Source organism: Cricetulus griseus, chromosome 4 (assembly GCF_003668045.3).
Source record: "Cricetulus griseus strain 17A/GY chromosome 4, alternate assembly CriGri-PICRH-1.0, whole genome shotgun sequence".
NCBI classification, from domain to species: Eukaryota; Metazoa; Chordata; class Mammalia; order Rodentia; family Cricetidae; genus Cricetulus; species Cricetulus griseus.
The window spans coordinates 228794150-228818034 of record NC_048597.1 but is presented as its reverse complement, the minus strand read 5'-3'; the positions used below and the strand labels follow the sequence as shown (position 1 = coordinate 228818034).

At 54.3% G+C, this 23885-nt stretch overlaps 1 protein-coding gene across 1 annotated transcript in view; it reads left to right on the top strand.

Annotated features, from left to right (window-relative positions):
* Ccdc13 (coiled-coil domain containing 13) overlaps window positions 1–22342 on the top strand; it is a 34294-nt gene extending 11952 nt beyond the window's left edge. The window contains exons 7-15 of the mRNA XM_027415454.2: window positions 2788–2949; window positions 6245–6421; window positions 7186–7392; window positions 10744–10871; window positions 11720–11803; window positions 12935–13057; window positions 19081–19232; window positions 20403–20517; window positions 21229–22342. Of these exons, the coding sequence (XP_027271255.2) occupies window positions 2788–2949; window positions 6245–6421; window positions 7186–7392; window positions 10744–10871; window positions 11720–11803; window positions 12935–13057; window positions 19081–19232; window positions 20403–20517; window positions 21229–21388 (1308 nt within the window). The 3' untranslated portion in view covers window positions 21389–22342. The remainder of the gene's footprint in view (window positions 1–2787; window positions 2950–6244; window positions 6422–7185; window positions 7393–10743; window positions 10872–11719; window positions 11804–12934; window positions 13058–19080; window positions 19233–20402; window positions 20518–21228) is intronic.
* Window positions 22343–23885: the final 1543 nt, after the last annotated feature.

The following is a 23885-nucleotide window of genomic DNA, read 5'->3' as shown; positions in this document are numbered from 1 at the left end:
GGATCAGCCCATTCAGCCTGAGGTAGAGGTGAGAAGCTAGTGACCAGATACTTTATATTCAGCTTGAGGCTTGAACCCCAGTATCAGTCTCTGGGCCTTTTATTTTTGTGTGTGTTGTGTGGGTTGCACAGCATGCTCTTGCAGAGTGGAGGGCGCCCATTCTCTGGCCTATTGTCATTTGTTATCCCACATACATGCACTTACCCCATGCTTTTCATGTGTCTGGCCCTGGCAGTTAGCCAGCAGCCTTGAGTGAGATTTGCTTCTCTACAGGCGTGTTTTTCCCAAGTTTGTGTGAATTTGCGTGACTGCTACGATGGTGGCTTTTTACAGTTTCATCCCAGAGGCCTGCAGTCCTTTTGAAAGTTTTTTGTGACTTTCAAACTTTCAAAATAAAACAGCCTGGTCTCCCTTTTCGTTTTCAAAGTATTTTGGAAGTTAATAGCAGCAGCTCTGAAGCTGACTGGCTTGAGTTCAGACACCAGAGCTCCCCTCAACGCCTGTGGGTCTGCACACACGTTACTGCCTCAGTTCCCACGTCTCTGTAATGGGGATAACAGCAGCACCTGTTTCTCCAAGCCTTGGGGTATGGGCAGAAATGGCTGAGGCAGCATGTGTGGGGGTGGAGACTCTCAGCACAACGCCATCCTGGAGGAAGCAAGGAGTAGTGAATAGCTAGAGCTTCCCGCCCCGCCCACCAACACCCTCATTTTGCCTTTAGACTGAGAAGGTTGTGGAAAATGTGTGATTCCGTCCATTCCTCGGGCATAGCCACCTGCATTCCCAGCCATCAGGGAGTGCCACCCTCCTAGTGGCTTTTTCCTTAGGATCCTTTGTGACATCCTTGAAGTCAGCATGAAGGGGAACAGACCCCCAAAACTTTGGGGCCCTAGAGGCATGAGTGTGAATCTCCTTACCTTTAAGTCCCCAGCACACCAGCCTAACAGATCCATGGTCAGTGTCCTTAAGTGGTGTTTTCACTATCGCATGGATCTCTGATGTCCTTACCCACTGCCACACCACCTCAGCATGCCTGGCCTCATCTGATTCTTGGTATAAGAAACACACACACACAGCAGACTGCCTCTAGTATGGTGCTGTCTACCTACCTCACCCTGCAAAATGTCAGCTCAAAATGTATCAGAGACCTCAGTGTAAGACCTAAAACTCTGAAAATGCTTGAGGAAGAAACAGATGTAGCACAGACCTGAATAGGATCCAGTAGCTGAGGACACGGAAGCAAGATGAGGGTCACATCTCAGATGGAACTAAGGATGAGCAAATGAGACAACCAGCATGGTGAAGACAAGCGACCCAGTGAGGCAGTCTCTGCCCATTGTTGCTCTAAAGATTAATATCCTTAACAAATGAACAAGCAAACACATTTTTAAAAATGTACACTTCTGAAGAGAAGAAATGCAAATGGTTAACAAATGTGCGTGTGTGCGTGTGTGCCTGTGTATAGAGGCCAGAGTAGACACGAGGTGTTTTCCTCCACTCTACTGCAGCCAGTGCCTCTTGCTAAACCCAGAGCTCAAAGACTCAGCTAGTCTAACGAGCCAGCTTGTCCCAGGGCTCCGTTGGCTCTGTGTCTCAAGTGCCGGGATTACAGGTGGCCCACCATACCTGCCTTGCCTTCTGTGTGGACACTTGCCTGGCAAGTGCTCCACCCACTGAGCCATCTCCCGGCCCCCACAAATACTATTTAAATAGTCGACGTCCTTAGCCTTAGGGAAATACACATCAAAACTGTATTAGGATTCCATCCCATTGGGAGCCGGGTCATGAAGAAAGCAGCATATATATGCAGGTGAGGAAAGGAGAGCTTTACACACCGCTGTGGGCTGTGCGTGGTGCAGTTACCGTGGAAGTCCATATGGAGGGACTTCAGAAACTGTCGCCCGAGCTATGGTGTGATGCAGCTCTACCACTCCTGGATATATTCGCAGAGGAGTCGGGTGAACACACAGAGGTCCCCGACAGTCTGGATGCCCAGCAGTGCCTGAAGAACAGACTCAGTGGGGCACGAAGGGAGAGAGATGCAGCATTTCAGCCATAAATAAAAAACACAAGTATGGTATATGCAGGGCTGGAGATCGTTATGTAAAGGAAAACAAGCCACACTCAGAGAGGCAAATGTTTCATGTTTCTCTCAGAGGACTTTTTAAAAAATTACCTGGAGGAGATGGACAATGAAGAGAAGAAAACCAGGGGAGGGGAAGAGAGTGGGATAGGTTCAAGCAAGGCTGCAAATGTAAGGAAGTATTGCAGAAAAACCCACTGCTTTGTACAATCACTATGAGTTTTAAGATTTCTAATAAAAATGAATATTTAAGAAAAAAATCACCTGTGGCTTTTGTTAAAATATGACTTCCAGGCCCTTCCTGCCCCCTGGAGTAAACTCTTAAGACTTGTCATTCCCGTAAGAACTTCAGGGGTTTGCCAGGCTCAGGTGGGTCACGGTGCTGAGTCCTCCTTGCAGCAGGTTGCAGAATGTACCCTCAGGCAGGCCCATTTTTCTGATGGGGCAACTGAGGTTCAGAGGGTTCAGCAGGCTGGACACAGTCACAGGAAGGGACTTTTCTCGTTGACCAAGAATCATCTGTTTTCTAAACTAAACCCCTGGACAGCTTCCCCATTTGCAGAAAATCTTCCTAGCCTGGGCCCATCCTGTACCACACCCTGGAAGGGTGGCTCCATTTTCATTCTGGCAGAATCTTCCAAGGCACCCAAGTAGAAGGACCCATGGCTGTGGACTGGTGGGTCAGCCAGCTTTACTGTCCTCAGGTCCGAGAGCTGGAGAAGCAACTGGGGCAGCGTCAGAACAAGACCACAGACTCCTCAAGCTCTGAGATAGCTGTCAGTTCAGACCCACGGAAGCTGACAGCACAAGAGAAAAACCTGCTGAGGATCCGCAGCCTGGAGAGGGACAAGCTGGAGAGCTGGGAGGTGAGGCGGGCCCAGCCACTGGCTGCAGCACACAGGGTTGGGAGATCCATGGCACCCATCAGGAGGCGGCCATCCCTTATAGGCCAGGATAATGGGGCCTTGGGGCAGCTCTGTCAGCAGCCAGCTTGGGCTGCCTGGGTGGGGCCTCACCCTGGGTCCTTTCCTTGAAGGGTAGGTAGTCCGACCATGGCCATTTGAGGGGAGCTATATGTAAAATTTCCTATAAAGGAAATGCATTATGTGGGGGTTCAGGGTGTCTTAATCACTGTCCTCATTGTGATGAAAGGCCTGAGAAAGCAATGTGAGGCAAGAAGGGTTGGTTTCAGCTCACTGTTGAGGGGACCCACCCCTCTGCAGGGAAGGCGTGGTGGCAGGGGTGGTGCTGTGTGGCTGGCCGCCTCCTGTTTTTTTGTTTGTTTTTTCCCTTTTGATCTAGTCTGGGACCCCTCCCTGCCCCCAATGGTAAGTGCTTCCCACATTCAGGGTGGATCTTTTTCCCTGGGAAACACCCTTACAGGCATGCCCAGGGTGTGTCTTCTAGGTGCTTCCAAATCCAGATACCTTGACAATGGTAACGAACCCTCACACTGGACCACACCCCCAAGAGTGGAATAGCAGAGTGGGTGGGCCAGTGCTCCAGGCTGCGCCTCACTGCTGCCTGCAAATGGGATCTGGCTCAGCCTCAGCACCTAACTGAGGCTTCCAGCAGCAAGGCCTTTCATACCCTCTCCCTGGGAAACATCACCCAGCTGTGCCAGGAGTGAAGAGGGAGACAGGCCAGCTGTAGGGTTGGGCACAGCTGGGTCTGTTGAACCTTGCATGCCACCATAAGCACCAAGGCACTTGGGTTTGAGAAGAGCCATGGTCCCCCTGACCCTCAGACACGTAGCATGGTTTGGGGGAAGGGAGGTGGCATAGAAGTGTGAGAGGCTCTCTCAGTCAGGGTTTCTATTGCTGTGAAGAGACACTGTGACTGCGGCAACTCTTACAAAGGAAAGCCTGTAATTGGGGCTGGCTTACCATTCAGAGGTTTAGTCTGTTGTCGTCATGGCGGGAAGCATGGTGGCGTGCAAAAGACTTGGTGCTGGAGAAGGAGCTGAGAGTTCTGCTCTGGATCTGCAGGCAGCAGGAAGTGACAGTGACACACTGGCCAGGCTTGAGCTCCTGAGACCTCAAAGCCACCCTCTAAGTGACACACCTCCAACAAAGCCACACCTCCTCCATCAAGGCCACACCTCCTAATAGAGCCACTCCCTGTGGCCAAGCATTCAAACACCCGAGTCTATGGAGGCCATTCCGATTCAAACCACCACAGAGTCAGAGTGACAGTCCCTCTGAGATGAGACCAAGGACTAACACCAAGGTAGGAAGCTGACAGTGGCAGCCTGGACACACGGGATGTGGAGGGTGACTCTGGAGATGTGGGGAGAATTGGAAAGGGCTTAGCTGGTGTGTGAGGAAGAGGACGTGAGATTAGCTGGTGCTGGTGTGACCCGCTCCTGGCCTGCCGCACTCGCTCCACGGGAGGGTGCTTAGAGATAATGCCCGAGTCACAGTGGCCATGGGAGGAAACAGGTGATTTGTCGCCCTCTGTCCAGGTGGTCACAAGAGCTGTGGAGCAATACGTGACCAGTGGCCCCTGCCTGCCCAGAGCTGGCTGGCGCCATCATGTCCTACCATTCTACTTGTCTATGATCTTTAGCTAGGCTGTCGTCTTTCCAGTGATAAGGGACCCAAGAAGCCATTCCCTGCCCCACCCATCCAGGTGACTCTGTGAAGGGCTTAGCTAACTTGGCCTCTGCCCCTCTGCCTCTGCCTCTGCCTCTGCCCCTCTGCCTCTGCCTCTGCCTCTGCCCCTGCCCTGCCCCTGCCCCTGCCCCTGCCCCTGCCTGCCCCTGCCTCTGCGCCTCTGCCTGCCCCTGCCTCTGCCTCTGCCCCTCTGCCTCTGCCCTCTGCCTCTGCCCCTGCCCCTGCCCCTGCCCCTGCCCCTGCCCTGCCCCTGCCTCTGCCTCCTCTGCCTCTGCCCGGCCCCTCTGCAAGCTTGAGCACACACAGGACATGGGCTCTTATCAGCTCCCGCTTCTGCTCAGCTGTCCTTTTTAGGGAGTCCTCCTCTGATGGTATTCTGCTGTGATCCCTCCCCCACGTCTCAATAGGCATCAGTCTGTCTCCCATGGTGTCATTCCTTAGGGACAAATATTCTGTGTCGCTCTTGCTTTACCCCAGCACCTGGCACGCTGTGCATGGTAGGCCCACAGGAAACATGTGAAGGGAGGAATGAGCGGCGCAGAAGCACATGAAGCATGTGAATATCTAGTGTGTAGCAGGCACAGCCAGGTGCAGAATGCAGACAGGACTCCCGTGTCTACACTACAGAGATGCCACACAGCCCGCTACTGTGCAGGCCTTACTGAGTATGCCACAGAGCCCGCTACTGTGCAGGCCTTACTGAGTATGCCACAGAAGCCCGCTACTGTGCAGTCCTTTACTGAGTGCTTTAAATGGGGAGAGGTCAGTAGTCAGCCCCCCAACAGCGCTGTTTCTGTTAGAAACCATAAACAAAACATAAAGTGGAAGCGAGCCATTTTGGTTAAGAAATGGGTTTGATGGGCAATGTAGCTAGTTCTAGTTATTTGCTATGTTCGTGTGTAAGTATGTGTGCATGTGTGTGCACACGTGTGTAAGTATGTGTGCATGTGTGTGTACACGTGTGTAAGTATGTGTGCATGTGTGTGTACACGTGTGTAAGTATGTGTGCATGTGTGTGTACACGTGTGTAAGTGTGTGTGCATGTGTGTGTACACGTGTGTAAGTGTGTGTGCATGTGTGAGTACACGTGTGTAAGTATGTGTGCATGTGTGTGTACACGTGTGTAAGTATGTGTGCATGTGTGAGTACACGTGTGTAAGTATGTGTGCATGTGTGTGTACACGTGTGTAAGTATGTGTGCATGTGTGTGTACACGTAGAGGCCAGAGACAATTGCAGGAGTCATTTTCCACTCCTGTGTAGGCCCCAGAGATCAAGCTCAGTTTTTTGTCTCCTGAGACGTCTTGCCAGTCCTAATGTTTATCTTGTAAAACAGGAGCGGTGTGCTGCTGTCCCTTAGAGCTGTCTGTCATGTGCCTGTCAGGAAAAGGGGGGACTGAGTCTGCCTGAGGTCAGGAACCTGGCGCCATCACTTGTTCCTGTGACCTTCAACAGCTGCCTCCCACCCCCGAGTCTCCCCAGTGAGTGGGGTCTGGGTTGCCCTGAGCTAACATGGGCTAGCCTCAGCTCTCACTCTCTAATGACAGAAACTGGCCGGTGAGCGGGACACGCTCCAGACAGAGCTGGAGGAGCTGAGAAGGAAGTTTGAGGGCATGCGGTCTCGCAACAAGGTGCTGTCCAGTGAGGTGAAGACCCTCAGGAGCCAGATGTTGACCCTGGTGGAGAAGGGCAGACATGACGATGAGCTGATTGATGCCCTCATGGTATGCAGGCAGGGGGTGGTGATGACACAGCCATGCCAGGTGTGCTACCTACAGTGAAGCCCGCCTCTGGGATGCAGCCCAGAGTGCCTGAGGGAGATGGCTGTGACCCTGGTACCCGTGGCCTTGGGACCCAAGAGGGATGGGACTCTGTAACGGGGATGAGACAGGGTGTGCCCACCTCCGGGGAACAGCCGATTGCAGGGTAAGGCTGCCCCTGTGGGCACCTCACTGATGGTTCTGTGCCTAGGGTGTTCTGAGTCTCCCATTTTCTCCTGAGGTGACAACAGCTGCCCTCTCCTGTCACACATCACACTGTCCTTCCTCTTTGCCCCAAAGCAATGAACCTCTGTCCTTAGAGTCCTCTTTGGGGATACGTCGTAAGGACCAGGCCTCCCGTCAGGTGCTGACAGACTCCTTGCAAGGTGTGCTGGATCGTGTCTTCTTTGTACTCACGTCTGCCTACCAGCTGGGCACCCACCCACTGAACTGCCTTCTGGTACCTAGAGGGCCATTTCTCCCACATGGCCTTCTTGGCCCCAGTCTCCCCAGCAGGGAATCTTGAGGCCAGAAAGCATCAGAGTTGAGCCTTGAGTCCCCAGGGAGGGTATTCCTGGCTCTCAGTAGGATAGCTAGTGTCTCCTGCTAGGTCTTGGCCTAGACAAAGTCGGATGGCTCTGGGGAGGGAAGCCAGCTGCTCCTGTCCTGTCCTTCCCTACCCAAAGTAGCCTGAGCTTGCCTCTACTGCCCTCTGGCTTGACCCTCAGGACCAGCTGAAACAGCTTCAGGACATTCTGGGCAGCCTGAGTGTGCAGGAGGAATCGAGGCGCACATCGCAGCACCGCCTGGACCAGAAGGTCAACAGTGAGGCCCAACAGAGCAGCAGCCTTGTGGCCCAGCTGCGGGCCATGGTGGCTGAGCGTGAGGCAAAGGTGCGGCAGTTGGAGCTGGAGATTGGGCAACTCAGTGTGCAGGTGAGCAGGATGCCACGCGGGCGGGCCCCTTGGTGCCCAGGTAGCTCCTTCTACCTCTTTGAACTTATTTCAGCACTGGCCACGCTGCCCCGTCCTGGGTCCATGTGGACCACTTGATGCCAGCAGCCTTCTAATTCCATACACACTTTTCCTCCCTGACACACAAGCAAGCCCCTGTCTGGTCACAGCACCCTGAGCATGTGCGGTCTTGTCTAAAACGCCAGCCTGATCACATCCTTGCTCAGCTTAGAAGCCACCCTGCTTCCTGTCACCGTCACCTTCCCCAGAGTCAAGAGGATCCAGACTCCTGCCAGCTCATCCTTTCCCACCTGCAGCTGTGGCCCTCATCGCCATGAGCCAGTGGCAGCTGTTGCTCAAGCCACTGTGTTGGCAATGCAGTCAGTAGGATGGCCACACTGTTTCATTAAAAATCTTTTCAATCTTTGACAATGTCATACATGTATAAAAGAGATCTGGGTTATTCTCATGTCCTCGGTTGCCCTCTCACCCCCCTAACTCCTTACCAGCAGGGCCTCCTGCTTCAAGTCTCTCTGTGTGTGGCCCGCCGGGTTTAATTAGAGTTGCATTTGCAAGTGTGTGGTGAGGGGGTTAGTAACGGGAGCAAGGGCAACTCACCAGTGGCTACACCACTGGAGAAAGTGAGTCCTCCCACCCCCAGAACCATTGGCTGTCAGTAGTTCCTGACAGGGGTGTGGTCTTATGAGCCCCTCCCCTCCCCTCCCTCTCCTGGAATGCTGACAGCCCCATTTTGTTCAGGTCTTGCTCAGGTGACCACAGCGGCTGTGAGGGCAGCAGCCATGCCATGCCTGGGGACAGTGTGTCACAGCTCTCTTCGCAGCCTCCTCCCTGAGCCTTGGAGAGGGGAGTATAGGTGTCCAGTTTAGGGCTAAGTGGTCGCTGTAACCATCAGTGCAAACAGAAGCTTCTCTGACACAGGCTGAAGCCTGTACTGACCTATAGGCATAACACACTTAGAAGGCAGTTTGATACCATGTCCACTTAGCAAAATGACAGTAGAAGCTTCCTCCCTATGGTCTGTGACCTCCCCAGCCACAGGCTTTTGCCCATGTTTACAGTATCGGGCATGGACTCCTTCCTGTGGAGCAGGCTTCAAATCCAATCAAAAAAATATACTTGTCATGGCCACTGTTGCACCAGTGGGGACATCTATGTCCAGGGTAGCCTAGGGCTGCAGGATTGGCTGATGGAGAGCTCCGGGCATCAGGCAGGTGGGGGACACTGCCTTGCAGTCTTCAGTGCCGGTGTCCTGGGAGGAGTGCATGGAATGTTCCAGCACCACCACTTCTTGTCCTTGTTCCCTGGGTTGTATCACAGCTAGGTATGAACTTTGATGACTCTTCTCCCCCAGCAACCTCCATGTCACCTTCTAGCACCATGACAGCTAGCCAGCACAGTGGGCTCGCCCAGATTTCCTCCGGCTTGATTTCTCTGTGTCCTACAACCAAAGCGTATAGTGTGTTCAGCAGTAGGATCTTACTGTCTAGGTATGGTGGGCAGCTAAGAGCAGTGTTGATGGCCTGTGTTGTTTGGGGGCAGGGGCTATGAGGCCTCCCTGATTAACAACTTGGAGGGAGAGGTCACCTGCCTGGCACTGCAGTTTTCATCTGACAGCCTGTGGGTTCTAACAGCAGTGTTGTCCACACATACAGGGTACTGCTTTTACCCTTTTCTTTATCGTTGTTTTTGTTTGTTTGTTTGGTTTTCGAGACAGGGTTTCTCTGTGTGTCTTTGGAGGTTGTCCTGGCACTCTCTCTGGAGACCAGACTGGCCTCAAACTCACAGAGATCTGCTTGCCTCTGCCTCCAGAGTGCTGGGATTAAAGGCGTGCGCCACCAACGCCTGGCTATCGTTGTATATTTTAATTGGCTTTTCCATGCATTTTGGTTTCAGTTACTGTACCACCACCCTACGCCCCATTCCTGTTTAGACTGCATCTCATTCATGTTCCAGCTCTTGCCACCCCCACCCCACCCCCAGTGTCTTCCTGCCCCCCCCCTCCATCTGCCCTCTTGCTGCGCAGCTCCTCCAGTGGCCCTGCACCTGCCCTCCCTTCTTCCTGTGCCGCTGCCTCATCCTGGCCAGCTGCCCTTAGGATGCAAGCGTCCATGAGCTCCTCCAGGAAGCTCTGGGCTCCCTGATGGGTCCTGAGCCTCTCTCAGCTCCCCAGATCTCCTCAAGCTAAACTCTCCTCATACTGTAAGCCCATGTTTTCCCCTAAACTTCCCTCAAAGGTCACAGGCTACAGGGCCTTGGTGCCTGCTATAGGACCATGCTAAGTTCCAGTAGATAACTGTCGAGGTCTGATCTGGGAGCCTGCCCAGAACTGCTCATAATCAGGTGCCTTCAGCTCTTAGGAGTTCCCCCTATGGGGGTGTCACTGGGAGAAGGGAGTTGGTGGCTTCTGGGGAAGGAGAAGTCTGGTCAGGCATGCATGTCTCCCAGTGTGAGCATAACCCCTTTAAACCCTACTGGAATGACAAAGGTGTGTCTGTCACAGAGCAGCTTTCCCTCATGTTCCCTTCTAGTCCTAGGTCCAATCAGCGCTCTGCCCCCCTTCAGACTGGCCCAGATTGACTGGTCTGCTATGTCCAGGGTAGCCTAGGGCTGCAGGATTGGCTGATGGAGAGCTCCGGGCATCATGCAGGTGGGGGACACTGCCTTGCAGTCTTCAGTGCCAGTGTCCTGGGGAGGAGTGCATGGAATGTACCAGCACCACCACTTCTTGTCCTTGTTCCCCGGGTACCCAACAGAGGACAGATTCAAGGTCGCCAGCCAGCTGGGAGCCAAGCTCCACTCTCCAGATACAATTGCATGTTCCAGTTTTCTCAGACTTCCTGGGGACATGCCATGCCACGCTGTTAGACGCACACTCACTGCTGTCCTTTAATGGTGGCCCACCTCCTGCTAACCATCTTCTGGTACACACACAAGAGGAAGAGGCCAAAAGAGGGCGGGGTCTGGGAAGCTCCACCCACACACAGCCACTCCCTCCAGGCATCTGAAGTCCAGGTGTGAGGACTGAGGCTGGCCCTGGCCTCTAGTCACACCCTGTGTGGGGGGCCACCTAGGTCAGCTCTGACCTCCCCGTGGCCCTGGCCTACACTGGTCTCACTCTACAGCCTCCATCTGAACAGAGGCATTGTGAGATGTCATTGTTATGCAAGCAGTGCCTCCGCTGCCCAGGCCAGCATTCACCCTGAAGAGAAGTTCCTTTCATACCCCTGAAGCTGGGAGCCCGCCAAGGCACCCTCCTGCCTTCGGGCCCTGTGCCAAAGCCCTGACATCCAGCCCCACATCTGTTCCCTGCAGTATCTTCACAATAAAGGAGCGGGTGAAGGGGCCAGCCCTATCCACGCCAGGTTCCCTGAGGACCAGACCCCAGTAACCAACTCTCCGGCATCATCAGGCGATCATGTCCGCAGGCTAGGATCCTCTCGGTAAGGAAAACACAGGATGGAGGGATTGTGAGTGACTGTGTATAATTCACAGAAATGGTGTCCCTCTGCTTCCTCTTATGGAAAGCCCCTGAGTGCAATTTTGTTTTATTTATTTTGAGGCAGGATCTCACTACATAGCCCTGACTGGCCTGGAACTCACTCTGTAGACCAGGTTGGCCTTGAACTCACAGAGATCCTCCTGCCTTCGTCTCTAAGTGCTAGGATAAAGTCATGTACCACTATGTTTGGCCTTTTTGTTTTTGACACAGGATCTCAAATTATCCCAGGTTGGCCTTGAACTCAAAATGTAGCCAAGAATGACTCTGAGCTCCTGCTCTTACCTCTACCTACCCAGGACTAGGATTACAGATATGTGCCACACCACCAGTTTATGCAATACTGAGGATCAAAACTAGGGTCTTGTGCATGTTAGGTAGTTGAACCACCCCAACATGCACACCACACCACATACCACAAACACACACATTACACACACCACCCACCACACACCACATACACACACAACAATGTTTCAGGTTGACTACCCTGCTGCTCGTCCATCTGAAACCCTCTCCTAGGAGCCACCAGTCCTGGGTTTCCTCACCTCAAGCACTTGCTGGTGGCCCCTTGTCTGGCCTCTTGCATCAGCCTCAGAGCACACTCACTCTTGAGTCTCTCAGACTCACTGCTGTTGGATTGCTTGGGGCTCTGTTTTATCTTGAACAAGGAAGGGTAGCCAGTTCACAGGGAAACCGTGAGGCCCACATGGCTCCCTCAATCCCTGTGCACTGTGAGGTCCAGCGGTACCCACTCTTTCCCTGCTGATGTCCCCTTCTGCCTCCACACAGCTCTGTGTCCAGCCTGGGCCACACTCTGGTGGAATCTTCTCTCACGAGGCCATCCCTGCCTAGTCCCCATGGGACCTCACCCAGGTAGGAGTATAGCATCCCTTAGCTCTGGAGCTCGCCACCTCCCCCTGCTCAGCACCCCTTAGCTCTGGAGCTCACCACCTCCCCCTGCTCAGCACCCCTGAACTCCAGAGCTCACCACCTCCCCCTGCTCAGCACCCCTGAACTCCAGAGCTCACCACCTCCCCCTGCTCATCATCCCTGAACTCCAGAGCTCACCACCTCCCCCTGCTCAGCACCCCTGAACTCCAGAGCTCACCACCTCCCCCTGCTCAGCACCCCTGAACGCCAGAGCTCACCACCTCCCCCTGCTCAGCATCCTCAGCCCATTAAAAGGATGGAGAACCGAGGCTAGGCCAAGTCCGTGTGTTCATGGAGGGTTACATGAGGCCACCTGATAGAATAAACATGTTCAGAGATAGACCTTGGCCCCGAAAGGCAGTCTGGGCCTCTTTCCTGGACTAGGGAGTCAGCACGAGGTGCCCTCCTGGCCTGGCCCCACCTTCGACAGCCTTCTCTTACCCACTGAGAATCTTTTCTCCGGGTGGGGGGGGGGTCACCTCACACTAAGTCACTGATATCCTCTCTGCTCTCTAGCCTCCTCTTTGTGGATAAAGCCAGGCTCGGGGCTTAAATGCACCCTTTGTTCTTCTTGTGGGCTCACAGACAAAGGATGGTTTGTCCTGCTTCTGAGTCTACCCACTGTCCACCGGAGACTCCTGCTGTCAGCACGCCCCATCCCTTCATGCAGGTCAGCTTAGGATCCAGGAGAGGCCTCAAGTGGCCACCCTCACTTGAGGTTCACTGTTTGGCCGTAAAGCCAGCGGGCCTCTCTCTGGGCTACTGTCCCCCATGAAGTACCTGTGACAGTTTGAGCCAGACATTGGAGAGTCTGGCAGGGACCATCAGTCACGGCAAGCCACCCGGCACTGGCAGGGAACCAGGCCCTTGGTCCTAGACAGACAGAGGTACAATGCCACTGGCAGCTTAGTGGGCCTGAGTGCCTGGCAGAACCAGGTATGGTGGCTGTGTTTCCCTCTCCTCTGGCCATCCGAGAACCTCTAAATGTCACGGTCCCTCCTGCCACTGTGTGGGGATGTTTATGTCCTCAAACTTAAGGTGACTTCTGCCCTCTGCCCTCCACTCTGGCCCCAGGTTCCTGGATTCCCCAGAACAAAAAGGCTGGCAGGCACAAGCAGCAGAAATGAAGGCCCTTTGGCAGGCTGCCGAGGTGGAGCGAGACCGCCTCAATGAGTTTGTCACCGTCCTGCAGAAGCGGTAACACATGGCACCCAGCCAGCTCTCTCCTGGGCCTGTGTGGGTCGGGACCGGGCTCTCTCACAGTCACAGCTCATGTGCCCCTCTAGGATCCACAACTCTGGGTCCTGTCTTCATTGGAGACAGCCCTGTTGTCTGTGCCCCTGGAGGAGTCTATCAGGTGACAACTTTGGGAACTGGCTCTGTGGTGAACACAGTCAGACCCAATTCAAGGGGTACTTAAGCTCTGTCACATGTGGCCATCCTATAAGAGCTGCCAGAGGGTCTCAGGGGAAGAAGATAGAGCCTAGCCTGATGCTAGGAACAGGAGAGTGGCTGAGGCGAGAAGCTGAGGTTTCTGAGAGGCAAGAAGGCAGGGTGGAGCTGAGGCGCCCAGTAGGTGCAGTCACCTCCAGAAGGTTGCTGACAGATTTCACTCACTCAGTCAGTGCCCCTGCTCAAATGGCCTGTCTGGCAATAACCGAAGGTCCCCAGGTCAGCACATGGGCCAGCCATGTGACCTCCATCCTAAAAAATATAAAGGACAAGACCAAGCGCCTGTCCTCACAGAGGTGTCATGTATCAGCCCTTTGATGGCAGGGATAATAGAAACCAGTTCTGCCTGAGCTCATTGGACAGGATACCTGGAAAGTACTGGAAAATGCTAAGGAGCAGACCAGAAGGGCCCAAGTAGAGGCAGGGGTTTTGATAGCATGTTTTCTGGGAGTTATAGCCCCTTGTCCACCCCCAAAGAGAGGACAGCCAGACTGGTGGTACCTCCGAGCACTCACAGAATCGAGGGAGGGGGCTTTCTTCTGAGGGAGCTAGAGTGACCAGCACAGACGCAGTGGAAGGCTGCGATGCAGGGTCTCAGGTACCGGAAACACCCACTCTCTCTGTAATTGCCTCCAGTGACTGACACTAATGTCTGTCCTCCGTCTGGGACTTTGGCCCCCATTTCACTAAGTCATGTCTGTGATTGGAGGGTGGCCTGGTTAAATGTAGCTGCAGAACAAGTCATCCTGACTGAGGCTCACTGGGAACTCATTGCCTTTCCTCACCTGAAGTGGCCTTTCCCAGAGCCTCCCACACCTGGCTGGGCCTAGATTGAGACAGGCTCGCACAGTGAGTCACCTGCACTAGGGGCTCTGTGACGCTGTCCTCGGGCTCATCAGCCAAAGCCAGGCTGCCCTTAGAGCCTTTCCCAGCAGTTAGCCTCCCCCCACCACCCCCCTCCCACCCCCCCAAACTTCCCTACCACCCCCCTACCCCACCCCTACCTGAGCACGCTGTTTGCCCTGCAGCTTCTGACTGCCTCACCCAATCCTCACCTAGTTCCCAGACTCTGTTGTCCTGAGGAAGTTCCTGCGCTCAGCTGGGGGTACAGTCAGGAAGGGTCCTGGCCAGCATGTCTGAGAAGTAAGTGTGTGCACGGATGAAAGAGCATGCACCAACACAGGCATGCAGAGGTTAGAGGCAGCAGAATTGGTTCTTTCCTTCCACTGTGTGTATTCTGGGAGCCTGTCCGAGGCTGTAAGGCTTGGTAGCAAGTCCTTTACCTGCTGAGCCATTTCAATGCCCCATTTCTCTCCTTATTTACAGTGAAAGGGGGCTCTCTCTCTCTCTCTCTCTCTCTCTCTCTCTCTCTCTCTCTCTCTCTCTCTGTGTGTGTGTGTGTGTGTGTGTGTGTTGTTTTTTGAGACAGTTTCTCTGTGTAGCAATCCTGGCTGTCCTGGCACTCGCTCTGTAGACCAGGCTGGCCTCGATCTCACAGAGATCCACCTGCCTCTGCCTCCATAGTGCTGGGATTAAAGGCGTGCACCACCACCACCTGGCTGACTTGTCTCTTTTTAAAAGAATATAGTTGACTTTAGTGCTGTGTTTTGTGATAATAGCCTAGGCTGGCCTTGAACTTATGATTCTCCTGCCTCTGCCTCACTCCCAACCCAATACTGGATATTTGCTGCATCTTGACTTTTCCTATTTGCTGATTGGTCTCTGCTGCTCTTTCTGGCTTTTTGTCCCTCAGGCAGGGTTACCTGAGTTTTAATCCCTTTCCTCAGTGTGGGCCAAAACTGTGCTGTTTAACACAAGGCTCCCTCACCAGCCAGCTGCCTCACCTGCATGGCATGGTCACCTCTGGGTTTTCAGTCTGCCTCTCACAGATGTGCTTCTTTCTGCAAGCAAGTGTTCAAGCCTGAGTTCGCAGCCTCTTGCCTCTTCACAGATGTGTGCTCGGTCATGCGGCCATGGAAATGTTGGCTTTCTGAATCTTTGTTTTTAGAAACACTTTATGGTGCTTTTCTCATGAATGAGAATTTAAGAGATTTAGGGCATAGGAGTCTAAAAAGATGGAACTATCATGAAGCCTATTTTAATAACTATTTGGCACTGCTGGTGGTATTTAAAATCTGGTTTTTTGTTTGTTGGTATTTGTAGCCCAGGCTGGCCTTAGATTCCCTATGTAGCGGGGAGGCTGACCTTGAAGTCCTGACCCTCCTGCCTCTCTCTCCCCTGTGGGATTCCTTCTTGCTTGCTTGCCTTTTTCTTTTAATGATGTTAGACTTTACTTAGTGCTGACTTTACTTAGTGCTTTCAAAGCCATTCGATTATTGTTTATAGTTTTTCACTGTGTGTGGGGGGGGAGGGGCTGTCATTTGTTTGGGGACAGGGTGTGCTAGCATTAACTTGTAATCCCAGAGCTGGGGAGGGCTTGCTGGCCAGGTAGCTGGGTCTGCTTGGTCACTTTCAGACCAGTGAAGAACCTTGTGCCTAAGGGTGGACAAGGCTGACCTCTGACCTCTACATGGGCGTGCATATACACCTATACACACGTACACACATAACCCCTACACATACACACATGCAGATACACATGCACACATGTGTGTGCACTCTGGGAAGCTCACATCATGCTTTACCATTGCTGCGATGCCAGCTGTTGATTTCTTAAGTCTGTGAGTGTACATGGAAGCCACCGTTAAACGGAATGCACACACTCCTGAAACAGCAAGCAGAGCAGAAGGGACAGCCCCTGCGTCCCCCCCCCCCCCCCAGTCAGTTTCCACTCTACAAGCAGAGTGACAGTAGCCTTGGATGTGTTTGTTTTTAAATTGTTAATTTGCTGTAAATATTTAAGTCGCGCCCTTCATTATGCACGATGTCTCGCTCACTAACGCCCCATGGAGCTTCTCTCCGCCTCTTACGGGGGTTCTTCCCACACGACTCCCTCATTTCTTTAGCGTCCCACCATCTGCGTTACTGGCTTCTAGTTTGCAAATACTTTCTTCCATTAAGATGTTTATCTCTGTCCTCATTTTACTTTGACATCTTTGTTTTGTTTGTTTGTTTTTGAGACAGGGCCTCACTATGCAGCCCTGGCTTGCCTAGAGCTCACTGTGTAGACCATGCTGGCTCAGACTCAGAGACCCTTCTCCCTGCCTCCTGAATTCTGTGGCTAAAGGTATGTGCCACCAGACCCAGAGGTGGCCTTTTGCTTTGCTTTGCTATGCTGCTGGGGATGAACCCAGGGGCTTGAGCTTGGTGGTGGGAGCCCCACCACCCAGCTACACCCCAGCCTCTCAGAACCTTCCAGATTGTGAATAGGGGGCAACTTTTACCTGTGTGTCTTCATCCTCTTATGGCCATGCTCACAGCCTTCCGGACAGTTCTGATGCTGATGGTGCTGGAGCCAGGTTGTTGTGCGTTGTTGCCGGTTGTAGCCATCCCAGTGGGTCAGTGTGGTTCCTGTTTCCCTAGTGATGACAGATATGGAACATTTCTTTCATGTGCTGTTGGTAATTCATGTATCTCCTTTGAGACACAGAATTTTTTGCCTACTTTTTAATGGGATTTTGTCTTGAATTCTGTTGCTGTTAAACTGCAGCCATTCCTTTCTTTCCCTGGAATTCTTGTACTGTTTGAAGACCGCAAGTCTCCGATGACCTACCATGGCATCATAAAAAAACTAACTCATTTGGGCTTGCAAGATGGCTCAGCAATAAAGGCTCAGGGTATGGGGTATCAGCTCAGGCACCATCACCACTCCTTCTCTTTGCATGGCTGCAGCCACCTCCCACTGCCAGCCGGCCATACAGGTGATGTCCCCACAGGAGAGGGGCTTGGTCTTGCAGCAAACCTCTGCTGACACAGATGGGGACCAGAGCAATCTTGCTAACAGCATCCAGACTAAGCTGTCCATCACTAACCCTTCCCCACCACACCCTGCTATCCAGGACATTAGTGTTTGCAGATAGGAACAAGCAGGGCCTGCAGATGCCACTACTTAGTGACCCTCTCTGTCACTGTGCTGTCTGTGTTCTCATGGTATGGCCCTTGTTTCACTGACCCCATGACCTGCGGAGTATGTTTGTGTTGATGGTTAAAGTGGGGGGGGGGGTGCTGCTCAGCAGAGCCGACAGAGTGAGTTCAGGTCTGTAGTGGTTAGTGCAGCAACCACGAACCACACACAGGAGCCTTTCCCAAACCTGGTATGTTGCCAGTGTGCCTGAGGAGCTGGGGAGCCCGTTTTAATCCTCACCAGCTTTATAGCTACTTGTGGGCACTGGGCACAGCCCCACACTAGGCAGGGCAGCTCTGCTCAGCTCAGCCTTGCTGGGGTGTGAGCACAACCCCACCCCTCCGTCCATTTCCCTTGCCCCAGAGTCGCTGTGCATCTTGCTTTAGAAGATAAAGTTGGCTTCTGCCTACTGGTCATGGCAGGCTAGTGTGCAGCAGCCTCATGTACAGTTTTTGGTTAGTAACTGGATTCTCTTCAGATTTCTTGCCCTTACAATCCTTTGTTGTCTCCTCACCAATACAGAAAGATGGTTCGATTCCCTGCTGTCCGCTGTGGACTTCTGGGCTGCAGCTCTGATCTGCCACTGTTTCTGTCCCCTTTTGCTCAGGTTGGCTCTCAAGAGGTTCTGGGCCTTCTGGATTTTTATTGCCACAGAAATACAAAGTGTTTTATGGAGCCACGGCAAGGCCCACAGGGCAGAACAAGCTTCCGTGTGAAATAATCATAGCGGGGTCTTCCAGGGCCTCGAGTTTGCAGCAGGCTTAAAGAAAGCAATGAAAGAGGCACATGGCGCTCACTAAGTCCAGAGAAACGGAGAAGTGAGGACATGTCATTGCCCCTGCGTCTGCGCTCATCCAAATGTGGCCCACAGAAGGCAGGATATGGTGTCTCTGCCTCTGAATACTTTGTAGTGCTTCACAGTCCCCAAACGATTATCCTGGGTAATCACTTCAGCCCATAAAGGCAGAGAAATGTTCCTATCTGGGGCCATTCAAAGGATCTGTGGGGGAAAGAATCGGGTCACAGCGACTCAAAGCCAGCTTTTCGAAGGAGGGACTTGGGGACTGCCTTTTGAAGCCAGCAGGAGGTAGGGAGGCAGCTCTGGGTGGGCTGGAGAGCAGATTCTCCCCCTCCAGGGATTCCAGATAGGAACCTAGGTCAGCTGACACTTGGATTCCAACCTATGGTGCCTGGAGCCTGCCAGCCTCAGTCTCACAGAGAGAGCCATGAGACACTAACTTTATGTTGTCTTCAAGGAACTTTTTGCTAATTTTGCTCATTAGTCTCTGCCGTTTTGTGGTGGGTATGTTACAGCAGCAATGGGAACAGATAGATTGCCTAGTGTCAACCAGCTGAGAAGGGGGAAGGTGACTGAGTTTGACAGGAGAGAGTAAAATGAATTGAAACCCTCATCCAGTGTGATAGGAAGCCAAGACCCGAGTTCCAGCCTCAAAACCAGGCACACCAGCATACTGTGTGGCAGAGAACTCAGGAAGCAGCAGCAAAGCCACCAGAGAGGTGGTTGCTCTGAGGGCAGGAGCTGGGAGCAGAGGGGTGGGACACCGGCCAGGTTTGCCTTGTAAGCCTCAGAGAGTTTGAAATGCCTGTTCTGTTGTTACTGCTGCGAACATCAACACAGGGGAAGTGACCCATCACCTCCATAGTGTGTCCACCACTGTGGGAACCAAGAATCGGGCAGGGTAGCACCTGCCTGCAGGGTGTGAAGCTTGTGTCTCACGGCCAGGGTGGAGGAGAGCAGCAGCAAGCTGCTGGACGCTGAGCAGAGGCTGCAGGAGGAGAGGCAGCGCGCTGTCCTGCTGGAGCAGCACCTAGAGAAAATGCGCCTGGAGCCCTCCAGGCCCCCGGCGTCCCAGAAGGCCGCTAGGAACAAGTCAGGTAGGAGCATGGTGGGTGCTGCCGCCTCAGGAGTGGGCAGGTGGGCTCCTGGGCTCTTCATTCGTGTTGGCAGCTGTGCCTGCCCCTGCTGTGGGGGCTTCTTGTTCCATGTCCCATCCTGGCTCCCAGAGCCTTGGGGCCCAATGGGAGCCATCCAGCAGCCTTAGCATGAAATGGCAGTTACCCCAGCCGCATGGCCTCTGCCTCTACTCCCTGTACCACCTTCCAGAGCCTTTGCTTGGCCCATGGTTGAGTCTAATTGAGCCCTAACCAAAGATGGTCTTGGGCAGACTTGCTCTGCTGGGCCAGCCACGGTGGGAGAGTGTGACATGCAGGCTTCTGTATGAAGGGCTCAGGTGGACTTTCCATGGCTGGGAGACCCAAGTCCCTTTCTTGGGTGCCACTCTGCTTGCATAGTCAGCTCCTGTCTTGTGGTCTAAGATGCCTGAAAAGCTCATGTGACTTCTGCCACTCACTGGCCCAGGGGCAAGCACAGCTCTCTTGCCCTGCACAGCTCATGAGCACCGGTGAGGGGAAGGGAGGAGTCCAAGCACACAGACAGTGATGGAAGCTCAGGCACTGAGGACAAACATCAGTCCAACTGTTCTCACAGTGCCAGGGAGGAGACTTCCATGGTTTACCCCATTGCTACCCAGCAGGGGTGAAGGCCAGTGCTGCTAAATCTGGGTGTCTCCTGAGGCCCTGTTAGCTCAGACATCATCACCCATGGCTTTTTCATCTTTCTCTGAGCACTCTGTGGCCACTGAGCCCAGTCACCCATCTCTTCCTAATAGAAAGCGGCTAGCCTCAATGGAAACCAGTAGGGGGACCAGGATGGGGGGAGGGGCGCATCAGGAGCAGTACCGGCCTAGACTTGGGCTCAGACCTCAGGCCAGCCCAAAGGTCCCACTGTCCACTTTTGGTACAAGCAAGTGACAAAACTGAGGAGGGCCAAAGGTGGGTATTTAGGTGAGGACCACCGTGGCACAGGCAGGCAGGGCCAGGGTTGGGGATGTGGAGAGCAGTCAGGGAGGGCTTCTAGAGAGAGGTGGCCCCTTCCTGCACCCTGTAGGAGATGACAAGCTGGAAAACAGGAAGTGGGCACGGTGGGGAGGGAGCGCTCGCATAACTCTGACCTCACAGCAGAACGTGGCTGCTGCCTCTCCACAGGGCCACCTACCCCCAGCACCAAGCACAACCCGACTGGGAGCGCCAAGAAAGACTCATCCTCCAGTCAGCTCTCCGACGTTCCCATGGAATCCCAGATAGAGGAGCTGACCACCAGGTGCCTCCTGCCCAGCCTTCCAGAAAGCCTAGAGATGCCCAAGTGGAGGCTTCACGGGCAGAGGGACTATGTCCCTGTCCCTGTCCCTGGCACCCAGGACTTCTCCTTGCCCAGAATGATGGTTTTGCTAGGACTGGCCTTCGTGGGGCGGGGAGGGAGGTGGTCCACAGTGCCCCGATGACCCCATGGTCCCAAGAGAACCTGTATCAATACTGGGCTGTGCCCCACTTTCTCCAGGAGTTACCCTCTAAGGGGGCCAGGGTGTGTCCCAGCCAGTAGGGGGCTGACACGGCATGCACAAAGGCCTGGGTTCAGTCCCCAGAGTTGTGTACATAGGGCGTGGTCCCTCACACCTGTAATCCCAGCACTCTAGCGCTGGTGGAGGCAAGGTGGTGAGATCACCACTGGCTGCTTACTGAGCCTGAGTCCAGCCCATGTCAAAAAACCAAAAAAACAAAACAAACAAAACAAACAAACCAGGGGTGTCTGGGAATCTGGGTAGTTAAGGCTACTTGGAGCTTCTGGGTCAGTACTGTGGGGGGGGGGGCAGAGAAAGATCCATTTGGTTTGCACCCCCTGGGGGCCCAGAGAGGAGGGGGCAGATAGAAGGGAACCCTAACCTCGCCAGCAGCACAGCCCCTCCCTTCTCCAGGCCCCGCCCCCAGCACACCTGCTGGTTCTCGGCACTCAGCCCCATCTCCCTCTGTCCAGGCTGACTATCCAGATGGAGGAGAACAGAGTACTGAGAGACGCCCTGGGCAGTGCCCTGCGTGGGAAGGAGGAAGACTTCCGCATGTACCACCAGACCCTGGGCCAGGTGAAGGGGGTCTTCCTTCAGGCGCTGCGGCAACAGAAAGCCAACAAGCTGTAGGACACAGCTGTTTGCTCAACTCCTGGATGGCAGGGCCCTTGGAGGACTCACCACAGGTGCAGGGCCCTTGGAGGACTCACCACTGGTTCAGGGCCCTGGGAGGACTCACCACTGGTACAGGGCCCTTGGAGGACTCACCACTGGTGCAGGGCCCTTGGAGGACTCACCACTGGTACAGGGCCCTGGGAGGACTCACCACTGGTGCAGGGCCCTGGGAGGACTCACCACTGGTGCAGGGCCCTGGGAGGACTCACCACTGGTGCAGGGCCCTGGGAGGACTCACCACTGGTGCAGGGCCCTGGGAGGACTCACCACTGGTACAGGGCCCTGGGAGGACTCACCACTGGTGCAGGGCCCTGGGAGGACTCACCACTGGTGCAGGGCCCTGGGAGGAGTCACCACTGGTACAGGGCTCTGGGAGGACTCACCACTGGTGCAGGGCCCTTGGAGGACTCACCACTGGTGCAGGGCCCTGGGAGGACTCACCACTGGTGCAGGGCCCTGAGAGGACTCACCACTGGTGCAGGGCCCTGAGAGGACTCACCACTGGTGCAGGGCCCTGAGAGGTCTCACCACTGGTGCACGATATACCACCCCGCGCCCAGGCAGCTGAGCTGAGACCTGCTGAGCGGCAGGCTGAGGCCCAGATACCTGGGCCAAGGAGGAGCTGGCTAACCCCAGCAGAAGATGCGTTTCCTTGAGCAGGTGCTGTGGCTCTTGTCCTCGGGCCTACCCAGAGCCCTGGGTTGCTATGGGCTTTCCACATGTAGATGAGTCCCTTGGTGCTTCCTGACGAGGGCATCCACCAGAGCCATCCAGACCTCCCCACAATCCTTCACTTGGGCCCTAGCACCCACTTGGCCGCTCCTCCACTGCGCCCAGCCTTTCTGTGGAGAGCTGCACAAGGAGGAGCCTTGTGCTTGGCATAACAAAGCTACTTTCACAGTCACTACAGCTCTGGTTGAGTGTGTTCCTGCCCCTACCGGGGGTCCTAGTCTCTAGTAGTAGGGATTTACAGTTGTGGGCACAGACCTCCAAACAGAAGCTGAGCCAATAGGTCATTCTGGGGGTCCTGACTCTGCAGAGCTCCACCCTAACTGCTCCCAGAGGTACAGCTGCAAGGGTCAGAAGGCCATCCAGGCAGGGTTGGGTCAGAGGGTGGACAAGTGAGGGCCGTGGGCCTTGGTACATGAGTACTGTGTGTTCATTGCTATGGTGAGCTAGGGGATGCTGCAAGAGGGGCCCAGGACACGCTCATTTCAGTGACTGTAACAGTGTCATGGTCACCCATCACCATACACAGCCACAGCAGTCACACATGTCACACACAGGCATACAAGCCGCTCCGCACAGAGGCACCGAGAAGAGGGGTAGACACACTGCCTCCCATGAAACACAGCCACACATATAGCTTGTACAAGGCGCACAGTGGCAGTGCCCTCCCTGGAAAGCCTGGGTTTCCTGAGACCCTGTGTGCTAGCTCATTCTCAGGGGTCTCTGGGAAAATCCTTCCTGCCCAGGGCACCCTGGACCTCCTGGACGACAGGGGTGGCAAGATGCAGCGAAGGCCATTAGGGTGAAGTGGCGGTTTGGACACAGGGAGGAAGAGCGCTCCTCTGACTCGTCGTGACAAGCGGTGGGCAGAGAAGAGAGAGGGCAGGAAGGCTTGTGCTGGGGGGAGACTGTGTGATGAGAAGAAGAGGGAGAGTCATGGCACCTCCTTGAGGCTTCAGGGAGCCCTGGCAGAAGTCTGGGCATGGGGGTGCCGGGTGCCGGGTGCCAGGCCTCATCAGAACCCCTGGAAGTGAGAAGCAGACAAGGACCAGCTAGCACCCTCAGAGGCATGCAGGGAAGTGCTGGTAGGACTGGACCCTGCCTGTCTACTGCAGCGGTCCGGGTCCTCGTGGCCCCTAGCCTGGGCTGAGCTGATGGGTGGAGCCCTGGCTTGTACAGCCCGAAACTTAGCTGGGAGCCCGACTGGTCTGCATTCCACTAGACAACCTCCGTGTCTTTGTCTGTGAAATGGGACAGCACTAGAAACCTTGTTCAGAGGGGCCATTCATAGAATAAGACATCTAGCTGACAACTCCATGCAAGGACAAGTGTCCATAGACTAGTTTCCCCTCATGCCTCTGAAGGAGTTTTGGTTGGGGGGGGGCAGGTTCTGCTGCCTGGTGCCACAGTGAGTCCCGTTTGTACCCTGGTGAGGTGGCACCTTACAGAGGTTGGTCTGCATGGGCAGTCCGGACTCATGCCAACTCCTGCAGGCGCTGGCTTTAAAGGCCAGTGTGTTTACTTTATCAAAACTCCAGAACTTTGTGCCAGGGCCCATCCCCCACCTCTGCTGGCTGAAGTAGACCAGATTCCCAGTGTCCCTCACTGTAGCTCCCTCAGCACTCATTGAGCTAGAACAAACAGTGTGCAGAGCAAGCATACAGCAAGCGCTCATACAGTGTGTACAGAGCAAGCACACAGCAAGCACTCATACAGTGTGTGC